Raw genomic sequence first — 14,492 nt, forward strand, 5'->3', positions numbered from 1 at the left:
TTGTACATATTGTGATGTCAGCCTTCAGAAAAAGTCAACTTGACGTTACTGTGTTTCCAAACATCATCTAATGTGATTTTCATTATAATTGGAAGAATAAAATGTAAAAATCCATATGTTGTAATCAATGTTGATTACAACAATGTTGATGGTATGTGTGTGTGTGTGTGTGTGCGTGTGTGCAGGAGTGTTGAAGCGTCTGGAGGAGGAGGATCTCGACGAGGGGGTCCGAAGGAGGCTCAAAGACTCCAGCGAGACACCGGGGGCTCTGTGGCACATCTACCTCAACAAAGACATGGACAGAGTCCGAGAGTTCCTGCACAAGGTCAGCGCTCCGATAAACAAAGCTATCAGCTGTTCACCAAATGTAGCAAAGTCGTGTTCACTTCCGCCTCTCTCCCCCACCGCCTCTGTGAGCAGCAGGGGTCGGACGCCCCGGCGGACCAGGACCCAATCAGAGAGCAGGGCTCGTACCTGAGCAGGAAGCAGCGTCAACGCCTGCTGGAGGAGCACGGCGTCCAGGGCTGGACTGTCGTTCAATTCCTAGGAGACTCTGTACTCATACCAGCCGGGGCCATGCACCAGGTATCTGCAGTACTCACACGCCATCTCCCAGTTTGAGAACTCTTAAGTGACGCCCTGTTTTAGAAAGTTAGTGAGCTTTTTTTTGCGTGTAAAAAAAAAAAAAAAGAAGAATTATACTACTTGTTATTTAGGATTTACATCCCGAATAATAAAGGGATGTTTTCAGAACCTCGCAATGCTGTTACTGGGTAAGAAATGTTTTTGTCCGCTGTCTTCATGTCCTCTCTCTGTCCCATCTGTCAGGTCCAGAACCTCCACAGCTGTGTCCAGGTCATCAACGACTTTGTGTCTCCCGAGCATGTGGCCAATTCCTTCCACCTGACCCAGGAGCTGCGACCCAGTAAAGAAGAGGTCAACTACGAGGATAAACTACAGGTGAGGGGCTCGATTATTGAACACAGCGTAGGATGGAAACACTCGTTATTAGATGAGAGTGCCATATATGACCATATATTTGTTGGTTTGTAGTTGTTATGCCTATGTATCTATGTATCGTCCCTTCAAATAAAATCGATAAAAAGGAAAAGATTTAAATATATTTGTATTTGCTAAAAATATTAGAAAGATAATTCTTCCTCCTCCTCAGGTGAAGAACATTCTGTACCACTGTGTGAAGGAGGCAGTGAGCTCCCTGAAGAGGAGCAGCTCTGAAGAAGGGGATGAGGAAGAGAACTCATGACACACCCTAAGTTTAGTCCGCGCCACCAGAGGGACACGACTGCCGCCGGCACCTCGCTCTCCCCGCGCCCGCCTCCTCCAGCAGAGTGACACAGGACCAGTCACGTGATTGCGAGGCGCTGCTGCATCACACGACATCCAAGTGGCCCGTAAGAGGCCCCGATCCCCCCCCCCAAACTTTCAGTACAAAGAGGAGAGGAGCACGAGACCGGAGGGGTCGCCGGGCAGGCAGGGATTAAACCTCACAGGGAGGACTGAGGGATTCTGGGAAACGTAGGACAGCCTACAGGTTAGGAAGCCTCACAAAAAGCCACTACGCTGGAGTGACACGGCACTACGAGCCTCCACGGAACCTTTTTTGCGTGACTTGGTGTTTCCATGGAGACTCGGGCTGTCCTGTCGGATGGAGTCGACAGGTCGGACAGCAGCAGCCACGACGTGATTAGGACAGCCTCACCAGCAGCGAGCAGCGCCACGTTCCAAACCGTCATCGCTGCTGTGAAGGAGGAAAGGGGGAGAAAAAATAAAATGCAAAAAGTAAATCTCAGATGCTTCGAGCAGCGACCTGTGCAGCTCCTTTGTTTATTGTTCCGTCTTTAGTCTGTCTGTCTGTGTCCTTTTTTATAGTCCTATCTGTCTGTTGCTGTTTGGTTTTTTACACAAACATTTGTTTTATTGTCCTCTGTGAAGATGTATTTATTTTATTGCTGTACGATACGCAATGTTATTGAAACAAAAAAGCATTCATTTAAATGTGACTTGTACATTTTTTTCTGTTTCTTTAGTATGTGGTTTTCAGTTGTAATACGGCTCTACTGTGATGGAGGACAGACACACACACACACACACACACACACACACCAGCTTATGCCTGTAACTCCGGGAAATGTTGATGCTCTACAGTCCTCTTGCCATAAATACAATGATTTTTTTTAATGAACTGCCAAACTATTGTACAGACTGTGGAAAGTTGTATTATGTAAAGACCGAACAAAATGGCTTATACACGTCAGCATTTTATGATAAAAAAAGTATTTGCTGTAAAATTACGACATTACAGAAAAGATGTAATTTATTTAAGAAAAGAATGACTTTTCCTGTTTTTTGTTTTGTAAAATTTTACAATAGTGAACTTTTGAATTTAAAAGATAAATGAAAATGTTTACTATAATGTGTAAATATATACATATATATACATTCACTGAGGTATTTTTTTAAAACATGGCTTGCTTCAATTTCAAATTTTAAAGTGCAAGTGTTACATGCTTTGTACATTGAAATTCAAAAGGGTTTTACATTTTCCATTAAAATGGATTTATCAAATGTTTGTTACTGTGTTTTGATGATTTAATCAATTTGGGGTATGAACCTGGGACCTAAGCGGTTTTGGCCCATTGACGTATTCATGAAACAAATCCTCAATTCATAAGATTTTCTTTAAACAAGTGAGTAAACTGTTCATCCAGAAAAAAATGTAGCAACGAGAAAACATGAATATCTAGAACACTGCTCGATCTAAACCGGCAGTTTAAAGTAAATAGCCGAGCTTGTGGGAATTAGGCAGGTACACGCTGCCTATTGCATTTGTTCGGGTATTAAAGCACCGTGTGGTTGTCACCACTACGTGGGGCTGTTACGTCACGCAACCAAGAATTAGAATTAAATCAGATGTCACGCAAGGGGATGATCTCATATTGATTGACAACCATTGCAACCAATCAAAGCCACGTTGTTTAGCCTGTAACTGGAGCACAACTCCAATCATTTACGTGTCATTGTTACTTGACCATTGCGACCAAAAAATCCAGACTAATTCAAACTGATTCTGATCAGGTTTTTGTTTTTGACGTATCAAAGAATTGTGACCCTCAAAGCTCAAGGACTTTAGGCTTTGAGGGTCAGTACTACTTCCAATGACTTCCATTCTGGACAAATTATTTTCATACTATTGTCACCTGGGTGCTGAACGAGACTCTTCGACCCAAACCTAATCCCCACCTGAACCCCGGACCCTCAGGGACTCAACGGACGCCTCTTGGTAAGTGGTGTGTTAAGTGTGAGAGTCTGTGAGGAATTGAAATGATGTGAATATGAATAAGACAGCACTTTGCTGCCACATGTCACATCACCATGACAACGTCAGAAAATAAAATTATGGAGAGTATATATTTCATACTTTTTACTTTTTTTTTTGTCTTCCAGGCCCTTCGCTCATGAGGTCATTTTAAATGTTTTACTGTATTTCGTCAAGATAAATATTAATATTTATATTGTAGGATATTATTAATATATCCAATTATATAATAAAATAATTGGATATAATAATATCCAATTGCATGTGTTTTTTCATCTTTAGTCCGTAATGTTTCAAATGTACAATGTACAACACACTTGAGGCGCTTGTTTTTAAGTAACATAACCAATACTTTATATCATATATAAATCACGTATCATATCATATCCAAACACAATAAACCATGATTGGGGCCCTGGGCGTTTCCCTGTGGTTCCAGTCTGGTGTTTATTGGTCCTGATGTGTATTTCACTGCCGTGAGCTGTGTGTGATGTTTTTATGGGCTGGCAGGTGACGAGGGGGAAGTTGTTTGTGTGAGCTGCTCTTTAGAAAGCTGGAAGTCAGCAGATGACAAGCATTGGGTCACTTCCAAAGAGGGCAGACATCTTTATTTAACAGTAATTGGTCTGTTCACCCCCCGATAAAGCTCCTCTCTCAGGTTCGTACTGAACCTCCTTCAATGAGGAACCTGTGGCTCTGAGTTCTAATGAGATCATCAAGCTGACAGTGAGGGCCACCTCATTCCATGTTTCCTCTCTGTCGTGACATGTTTGCTTTGAAAAACTGGAGGTCCCATTTGAGCTGTTGTGTATGTGTGTGTGAGTCTGTGTGTGTGTGAGAGAGAGAGACAGGAGCCAGTGCTGACGTTACTAAAGCTGGGCTCAGCTCCCATTCATACTGGAAACACACATATTATCCTGCTGCTCTCCATTATATGAGCTGAAACTGTGTGTGTGTGTGTGGGGGGGGGGGGAGGTTAACTGGAGTACACTGAGGCAGAAGTTCACCAGTGAGTTCAGACAGAGGTCTCTCTCTCTCTCTCTCCTCTAATTCCCACTCTTGGTCTTTGTTTTCTCTTTCTCTCGTGTCCATAGTTGTTCTATCTGTCTTTCTTTGGCCTTTGCTATCTCGGTATCTCCTTATTTATCTTGACCTTTCTACCTCTCTCAGTGTTAATGGCTTTTCAACCGTATTCATTATTTGCAGACAGCTTGTTTTCAAACCATAACAACTCATGTGTGCGTGTGTTCACGTGTGTGTACTGCGTCAAAGTTGAGCCAGAGAAAAAACATCTTCAGCCTCAGCCTCAGGGTCTCACACACACGCTGTGTAATGCATAGCAGTCCTTTATATCTGGTGAGGGATTTCTATGACAATGGCACGTGTGTGTTGACAGGTGGCTCAATGCACGGAGGCCCTTTCTGTGTGTGTCCCAACAGAAGCCGCTCTTCAAAGTGAGACAGGGTGTCATAAATCGCTGTGTCGGCAGCAGGCAGCTTCCCGCTGCTCCTCCCCGTCTGAGGCTCAAACCAGTGACCTCCGGGACGAATACGCCACAAAGCCCCGCGTGCAGTGACACTCGACTGTGCACGACCGGGACTTGGGCGAGAACAATAACTGCTGCACAAGGCCTCGGGTTCCAGACAGTCATCTCCAGTAGGGGGCAGGCCAGTTCTAAAGAGCCAAGGAGGCAGGAGCCTGTTCACCAGAAAAGGGCCAGAAAAATGAACCTGGGTCAAGCAGCACCTTCCCTGAAGTGCCTTTGAGCAAGTCGTGCAGACCTTAAGTGCAGCAATGGAGCCGCTGGGATCACACGGTGGAACTTCCCCCAGATAAACAAGGGCTGAAGATAAGACTTTTCCTATGATAATAATCCACCTCATGAATTACTCTCTGAAGTGCGTGGACTGAACCGCTGGCTGAAAAGCAGAATTTGGCGGCCCTCTCTTTCCCCTCTGAGTCCAGGCAGCATTGCTGATGGACGCGGTCACAAGTAACATACATTGACGCATCACAAATGAAAGTATCTCACAGAGACAGATCTGAACAGGGATGTTGGCTGTGAAGCTGTTCTTGTACCAGGCAGTGAACACAATTATTCCTTCAGATTGGTCTTTGGACACGGGGCTCTGGAGATTGACCCCCTTCGGAGCCAGCGTCAAGTGGCTATCTGTCTTGTGGAAACAAGATGGTAACAGCAGAACTGCAGACCTCAGGGCTCCGAGAGTGTACAGTGTGCGTGTGTGCGTGTGTGTGTGTGTGTGTGTGTGTGTGTGTGTGTGTGTGTGGAACACACCAGAAGCCCCGGCAGTCAGCAGAGCAACAACACCCTTTTGCAAAAGAGAAGCTGCCCCACTTGAATTTTAATTGTTGATTGGGGATCATTAATGTCGAATGCTTTCCTCGGCCCTACGTATGACACTTTGAACCATTGTGTTTGAATTGTGCTGCACAGATTAGGCAATTTTCACTGGTTTCACTGGTAATGTGAATAATGTGCGTTTCCTCGTTTGTAGAGTGAATACCCTTTGGTGCAGAGCACTTTGGTGACAATTTGTCGATAGGCTACAGAAAAAGGTGCCTTGGCCATCTGACTCAACAAAGAAAAATGGAGAGAGGTCTAAAGGGTTAGGGTTACGTTTAAATGTTTGAATTGTTGGACATTTCAAACTACCGCTTTAAGAACAATGTTAATGACAAAGATAATGTGTTATGTGTGTGTGTACATGCTTTGTGATGCTGGTGCCAGTTAGCCAACCGGTTATTTTGTCCTTCCAGACAGCCTTAGGTAGCTTTAGAGTTAACAGTGAGAAGGTTTGAGTTACCTCAACAACAAAAACAAGTAAAACATTGAATACAGTCATTCGTTGGAAGTGATGAGAGGATATGTAGTTTTCATGCCGGCAGATTTGACCAATCAGTGATTTAAATTAGTTCGTAATGACTTGCTCGCTGTGTGTGTGTGTGTGTGTGTGTGTGTGTGCGATGGGGGTGGGTGCCTGAGGTAACAGGGCAATGGGGCGGTGGGCGTAGGATGTTGAGTGGGGGTTAAGGCTACGTGGAGAGGGCTGGGGTAAGATTGGGGTGAAGGTTTAAGTTGAGGGCAGAGGGGAGAGAGAGGATAGGAGGGGTGTGTGTGTGTGTGTGTGTGTGTGTGTGAGAGAGAGAGAGAGAGGGTTTAAGTGAAGGGCAGACACAAGACTGCCCTCTGAACGACCCCCTCTACTTGTACACACGGACGAGAGGCCCATCGCTGCAGCAGACAGAGAAAGGAGAGCAGCACAGGTATTGTGTGTGTGAAACGTGTGTGTGTGGCTGTGAAAGCTGTGATTTAGCCTGTCACACTGGATCCTAGTTCACATTCCAATATTCATGAGGCCACAGCGTTCACTTGAGGTCTGAAACAACAAGTTGTACTAAGAGACTGTCATCAGAGATCAAACCGGCGCCGTTCAGAGCAGCGACACCAGCTACATACGGAGCGCAGCATCAGTGCTGATCATTGATCTTACTGAGTGTATGATAAAGAACACACACACACACACGCACACACACACACACACACCGTCCTCCTGCGGTGCTGGGCTTTGGGCCATGAAGCAGACTGCCGGCTTCACGCTACACAACGTGTTACCGGAACATTCTGCCTCCAGCTGGCAGCGAGGGTAGGAAGGCCACGTGTGGCCGAGTGTGTGTGTGTGTGAAACAGAGCGACACGGCGTTTGTAGTTGAGAAGCTGCGTGTGGTGATGTTTGGTCTCACGGTAAGACAGAGAATGTGTGTCGGCACGATGGGGAGATGTAGATTCAAGAGACACGGTTACTACTTTGCAGATTAGCTGGTGCTCGTTGCTGGGTGCCACGGCGTATGAATGGGTGAATGACAGCATGAAGCGTAGAACAGAGAGAACGGTGCATTTAAGGTCCTAAAACCCTTCCAAAGTTTATATGTGCGGGTTGGTTATGGACTTATTTCCTTAATGTTCTGAGTTTCAAGTTGGCACCATGGTTCATTTCGTTTAACCACGCCATGAACCACGTCATAATGTCACTGGACAGTCCTGCTGCGTTGAGAGATTTGGTATGAGGCTGTACACATCAGCCCAGATGCTGGTCAGGTGGAGCCTTCGCTGCCAGCCGCCTCCTTCACTTCTCGTAACTTCCTGAAACGGACGCTGTGACAACCAGCACTGACTGCACCGCTGTGTGAAGGTGAGAACGTGTGCAGCCATGAAGCATCATATGAACTAGTTTCAGGTTTGTGTTCTGCAACATTATACAAAGACAAGCATAAAGACAGAAGGAGGGAAGGGGGCGAATGGTGTTTTTTGTCCCTGGGCCATGCAGCGATGTGAGGTGAACTCTGTTTAACCGTGGAGGAGGGTTTCAAGTTCAAATGTTACATAATCTCTATAGGCTCCTGTAGACCCACTGCTGCACACACACACACACACACACACACACTAAAGAAGCACTTACTTCCTCAAACACAAAGTAGTTTGTATTTAAAGACTGCTCATAAGTCGGTGTATCTTCCATACTGCTCTAACAAGACGGTTCTGTGTCCTTAAAAAAACAAATTGAAGAATTCAACTTTTTTTTACACTTGCTGTCTTCTTGCCGCTGCAGCTGAACATGCTCAGACCACAGCAAGAAAATACCTGGAATGCAGGTATTAATGGATAGCTGAATAGACACATGTCATAAAGGCTGTCTGACAAATGAGGTTCAGTTGCATTGTTAAAGCATGCTAGCAGCTGGCACTAAAAGGCAAGTACGCAGAAACATCTGAGGCACTACCAACAACAACAACAACAACAAGGTATTTAACAAATCAAAGAGGAATAAAGCTACGACCAAATTTATTGCGGTCTTCATTGCTGCAGGCATGAGGCCACACACAGTTGTATAAAACAAAAGAATTTCAAAATATGGTCAATGTGCTTGAGTGACATGACAAAACCACCCTGATGAACCACTATGAAGATCGACAGCACGAAGTCGTTCCGGACTATGAAAAGGAACTATGGACCCATTATCCAAGGCATCGTATGTTTCCATCACCGCGGACAGATGGCCCTCCTGCGTGGAGCGAATCAAAGTCAGACCCCCCCTCTGAGAGTCACCCTGCTATAATCCGGCGCAGGTACTGACACAAGCAGCAGAGCAGGAATTTGACAGGCCCAATGGCCATATCCCATCAGCACAGATTGCATTGTGATCATGTGATCAATTTAGGATCCCAAAGGGGAATCTGAGTGAGGCACGTGGCCTGCCAGGAAGGGATCAGGATCAGCAGTTTCATTTTTTTTCACCGAAAATCAGCTCATGTGCTAATGATCATGACAGGAAAGTCACAGCTGTCTTACCACAAGCTGTGGACACGATGGAACTTTACATTTGAACGACCCGTTGTCTGGAGCAGAAGGCAGCTGCTCACTCTGCACTGACAGAGACCCTGAAGAAAAACATTGTCACCTTGTCTGATGCTGATGCAGAATCTACAGAGGCGTCTCTTCCAGATGCTCAAACCCCTCAAAACCATTACAAGACAAACTAGTGCCACTGGCTCCAGGATCGTACCTCTGAAAACAAGGTTTCTGCAATCTATGCCCCCCCCCCAGTGAGGATGATGACTCAGTCACTAGAGGAGACCCAGACCACACAAACACTCATCTTCCTAATCCAGAGGACTACCTCCATAGATCTACTGCACTGTATCCACGGTATACGTATATCATATGTACATTATTTAATGAATATATGACGGTGTGGTTGGTTGCGGCCGCCACACTTGTATTATTTGTTGTTATCCCAGAGAACGAACTCAGCAGCATCTGATGGTGGTTCTGTCTGATGGTGGTTCGATGTTGGTTCTATCTGATGTTGGTTCGATGATGGTTCTATCTGATGGTGGTTCTGTCTGATGTTGGTTCTATGTGATGGTGGTTCTATCTGATGTTGGTTCTATCTGATGGTGGTTCTGTCTGATGTTGGTTCTATCTGATGGTGGTTCTATCTGATGTTGGTTCTATCTGATGGTGGTTCTGTCTGATGTTGGTTCTATCTGATGGTGGTTCGATGGTGGTTCTATCTGATGGTGGTTCTGTCTGATGTTGGTTCTATCTGATGGTGGTTCTATCTGATGTTGGTTCTGTCTGATGTTGGTTCTATCTGATGGTGGTTCTATCTGATGTTGGTTCTGTCTGATGTTGGTTCTATCTGATGGTGGTTCTATCTGATGTTGGTTCTATCTGATGGTGGTTCTGTCTGATGTTGGTTCTATCTGATTTTGGTTCTATCTGATGGTGGTTCTGTCTGATGGTGGTTCTGTCTGATGGTGGTTCTATCTGATGTCGGTTCTGTCTGATGGTGGTTCTGTCTGATGTCGGTTCTGTCTGATGGTGGTTCTGTCTGATGGTGGTTCTGTCTGATGGTGGTTCGATGGTGGTTCTATCTGATGGTGGTTCTGTCTGATGGTGGTTCGATGTTGGTTCTATCTGATGTTGGTTCGATGGTGGTTCTATCTGATGGTGGTTCTGTCTGATGTTGGTTCTATCTGATGTTGGTTCTATCTGATGGTGGTTCTATCTGATGTTGGTTCTATCTGATGGTGGTTCTGTCTGATGTTGGTTCTATCTGATGTTGGTTCGATGGTGGTTCTATCTGATGGTGGTTCTGTCTGATGTTGGTTCTGTCTGATGGTGGTTCTGTCTGATGGTGGTTCTATCTGATGTCGGTTCTGTCTGATGGTGGTTCTGTCTGATGTCGGTTCTGTCTGATGGTTGTTCTGTCTGATGGTGGTTCTGTCTGATGGTGGTTCGATGGTGGTTCTATCTGATGGTGGTTCTGTCTGATGGTGGTTCGATGTTGGTTCTATCTGATGGTGGTTCTGTCTGATGTTGGTTCTATCTGATGGTGGTTCTATCTGATGTTGGTTCTATCTGATGGTGGTTCTGTCTGATGTTGGTTCTATCTGATGTTGGTTCGATGGTGGTTCTATCTGATGGTGGTTCTGTCTGATGTTGGTTCTGTCTGATGGTGGTTCTGTCTGATGGTGGTTCTATCTGATGTCGGTTCTGTCTGATGGTGGTTCTGTCTGATGTCGGTTCTGTCTGATGGTTGTTCTGTCTGATGGTGGTTCTGTCTGATGGTGGTTCGATGGTGGTTCTATCTGATGGTGGTTCTGTCTGATGGTGGTTCGATGTTGGTTCTATCTGATGTTGGTTCGATGGTGGTTCTATCTGATGGTGGTTCTGTCTGATGTTGGTTCTATCTGACGTTGGTTCTATCTGATGGTGGTTCTGTCTGATGTTGGTTCTATCTGATGGTGGTTCTATCTGATGTTGGTTCTATCTGATGGTGGTTCTGTCTGATGTTGGTTCTATCTGATGTTGGTTCGATGGTGGTTCTATCTGATGGTGGTTCTGTCTGATGTTGGTTCTGTCTGATGGTGGTTCTGTCTGATGGTGGTTCTATCTGATGTCGGTTCTGTCTGATGGTGGTTCTGTCTGATGTCGGTTCTGTCTGATGGTGGTTCTATCTGATGTTGGTTCTGTCTGATGGTGGTTCTATCTGATGTTGGTTCTGTCTGATGGTGGTTCTGTCTGATGGTGGTTCTATCTGATGTCGGTTCTGTCTGATGGTGGTTCTGTCTGATGGTCGTTCTGTCTGATAGTGGTTCTGTCTGATGTCGGTTCTGTCTGATGGTGGTTCTGTCTGATGTCGGTTCTGTCTAATGTCGGTTCTGACTGATGGTGGTTCTGTCTGATGTCGGTTCTGTCTGATGTCGGTTCTGTCCGATGGTAGTTCTGTCTGATGGTGTCTTGTCCTGCAGTGGTTCTGCCTGACATCCACTGCTACTGTCATTATCAGTAGTAGCTACTTTCACATTACTATTGCTGACAACATTACGGAGAAACCCTATCCTTTGTACTCATTTAACTTAAGGGCAGGATACATGTTTAAGGAACACATTTACATTTATTAACCTTTTAATAGTCTATTCACATTACTTGAATTGAAATATTTCCATTTCCAAACCATGTGTGCATGTGTGTGTCTGACAGCAGTGTGTGTGTCCGCAGCCTGCTGTGTTATGCCTGGATGAACTGCTGCTGAACTCTGCATGACTGTGGCATGAAAAAGTCACACACACACGTGCACGTTCCGAGGTCCCCTCACTGAGTCCTGTGTGTGTGTGTGCATGTCTATGCGCACATGTGTGTGTGCGGGTTAGATTGTTGTGAACAAGTTAGTTAGTTAGTTCCTTCACACATCCATCACTGTGTCATAATGTTATAAAATACGATATGCAATGTGTTTGTCACAACAAACGACGTGATCGTGTAGCTATCTAACATCTTTTGACAGCTCACACAGGCCCAATCCCCTTCTCCCCCTCCCCCCTCCCCCTCCGTGAGGGTTTGGTTCTGTCCCACTGACACGTTGTGAAGCGTTCCAGTCTCCGGCTGACATTTAGAGCCCTTCATGAACCCTTTCTGTAAGTCAGCATGCTGACTTTGCCCCAGGGGACAAGTCATTGCAATGGGACGTTAAGAATGGGTTAACCTGTGGAAGGATGCAGATGTAAAGAAACGGTAAACAAAGAGGACGACACAGGTGTTCAGCCTGTGATATTTGTACTCAGAAACATTGAGGATTAAAAATAGAAAAAAATAGAACAAAGAAATGTATTTAATTTTGTCAATGAGTGAATTGATTATTTGAACTGACCGTCTTCATCTTGTGAGGACAGTCTGAAGACACACAAATCAGGGAGGAAAAGCACAAAATAATTACCCTCAATTTGAAATCCTATTGTTTATGTTGTCATGGTAACGTGAGCCCTGACAGGCTCTCAAACTCAACCACTCACCAGGTGACCAATTTTCTGAGCGTTCAGGGTTTGAGGGTTTGAGACCTCAGGGGGGACACACAGTGTACACAATGGCGAGGGTATCATCCTCCGGGACATGGGGGCGCTCACGCAAAGTTTGATGTTTCTCTTGTACAACTGTTACACGTCAGGAATCTGGGAGTTCTCTTCAACCAGGATATGACCTTCAACTCGCATATAAAGAAGACTTTAAGGACTGCCTATTTTAATCTACGTAACATATCAAAAATCAGGAACTTCTTGTCTCAAAGTGATGCAGAAAAATTAGTTCACGCATTTGTCACTTCCAGACTGGACTACTGTAATTCTTTGTTATCAGGCTGCTCTTGTAAATCTCTTAAGCCTCTCCAGTTGATTCAGAATGCTGCAGCACGTGTATTAACAAGAACTAAGAAAAGGGATCATATCACTCCTGTATTAACTTCTCTGCACTGGCTCCCTGTTAAATCAAGAATAGATTTTAAGGTACTTCTCCTCACCTACAAGGCACTTGCTGGTGAGGCACCGTTGTATCTTAAAGAGCTTGTAACACCTTATTGCCCTACAAGGCAACTGCGCTCCATAGATGCTGGGTTACTTGTTGTTCCTGTGGTTTTAAAAAGTAGGCTGGGGGCCAGAGCCTTCAGTTATCAAGCTCCTCTTTTGTGGAACCAGGTTCCACTTTCAGTCCAGGGGGCAGATTCGGTCAGCTCTTTTAAAGTAAAACTTAAAACGTTCCTCTTTGATTCTGCCTATAGTTAGGGCTGGCTCAGGTCAGCCCGGACCAGCCCTTAGTTAAGCTGCTATAGGCTTAGATTGCCGGGGGAATTCTTAGGACACACCAAGCTCCTCTCTCACGCTCTCGTTCTACCATAATTCAAGTTTTATTAATGCACATGACTAATTCAGCTTCTTTCCGGGAGTTTTTTGTGTGCTTTCTCCCCTATCGGGTCTCCGTATATCGTGGTTCCTTCGGGACCCTGGTCCTGACACCTGCCGTGGCCATGCTGACGCCTGCTGCTGCCATCATCATCATCATCATTATTTTAGATATTAATCATATTACTGTACTCGTAAACCAACATTACCCTCTCCTAAAGTCTCTGTGCTCTCCCTCCCCACAGGCTTCTGTGGATGGTGGTTCTATCTGATGGTGGTTGTTCCTGCAGTGGTCCTGCTGTGCGCCTGGCTTACTACTCACAATTACTTGAATCATTTCTGTCATAGGAATTGCATGTATTATACATTGTTCATTCTGTACACATGGCATCCATTGTAGTCTGTCCATCCCGGGAGTGGGATCCCTCCTCTGACGTTCTCCCTAAGGTTTCTTCCCTTTTTTCCCTCTTGTAAGGGTTGTAAGGGTTCATTTTTTGGGGAGTTTTTCCTGTGCCGATGGTGGGTTTCGGGGCAGAGGATGTTGTATGTGTACAGACTGTAAAGCCCTCTGAGGCAAATTTGTAATTTGCAATTATGGGCTATACAAAAGTGAACTATTTTAAACCTATTTTTTCGCTCATGGTTATTTGGCTTTTCAGAATCCGAATCCGAATAGTTTGAAAAGAGACTGCCTAGATCTCTCGCTGTTGTCGTGCACGGCTCAACATCAGGGGGCATCTGAAGGTTTTCCAACCATACAGAGAGCAGTTCTATATAGTATAAATATGATCGTTTAAACCGTTTTTACATTTATTTCAGTCATGGGTATGAATTAAAAACACGATGCAGTATGGTAATTCTTTATATATGGAGGTGTTGGTTGGTGTTTGATACATCGGACGGGAGGTGTGTTTACCTTATTAGACAAGGTATACTCTTGTGTTAGTTCTTACCTACGTGTGTGTGTTACTTTAATCCCCACTGACGGGGTAGAAAAGTAACAATGACTGAAGTCAAGTTACAAAAAACGTACGTCTGTTTCCCCATTGGGTGGTCAGTACACACCTACTGTACTCGCGTGTATCGCTGTGCTGTGTCAAGCCGTGTGGTCTATTTAGTCTGCTACTGCATTCAGTGCAGCTCCCGAGTCTCACTTAATAACACTTGACATGTAAATGCAACCATGTATAACGGGGAGCCATTGCACACACACACACACACACACACACACACACACACACACGTAGCAGACTGGAATGCGGACTGTTAAACACTGGATGATCCTCTGGGGGTCACACAGGGGTTTGACTCTAGAGGTGGCGCCCTGCTATCTCAACACACAGACACCCACACTTACATACACATGCATGCACACATGTACGTATGCTTGGAACTGTTT

The 14,492-nt window shown here is 45.1% G+C and overlaps 1 protein-coding gene across 2 annotated transcripts in view; it reads left to right on the forward strand.

Annotated features, from left to right (window-relative positions):
- Positions 1–2,586, forward strand: part of jmjd1cb (jumonji domain containing 1Cb) — a 49,269-nt gene extending 46,683 nt beyond the window's left edge. For both annotated transcript variants that reach the window (XM_078103256.1, XM_040176361.2), the window contains exons 27-30: positions 186–325; positions 421–585; positions 829–960; positions 1,172–2,586. In XM_078103256.1, the coding sequence (XP_077959382.1) occupies positions 186–325; positions 421–585; positions 829–960; positions 1,172–1,264 (530 nt within the window). In that variant the 3' untranslated portion in view covers positions 1,265–2,586. The remainder of the gene's footprint in view (positions 1–185; positions 326–420; positions 586–828; positions 961–1,171) is intronic.
- The last annotated feature ends 11,906 nt before the right edge of the window (positions 2,587–14,492 follow it).

This window comes from Gasterosteus aculeatus, chromosome 5, assembly GCF_964276395.1.
Source record: "Gasterosteus aculeatus chromosome 5, fGasAcu3.hap1.1, whole genome shotgun sequence".
Lineage (NCBI taxonomy): Eukaryota > Metazoa > Chordata > Actinopteri > Perciformes > Gasterosteidae > Gasterosteus > Gasterosteus aculeatus.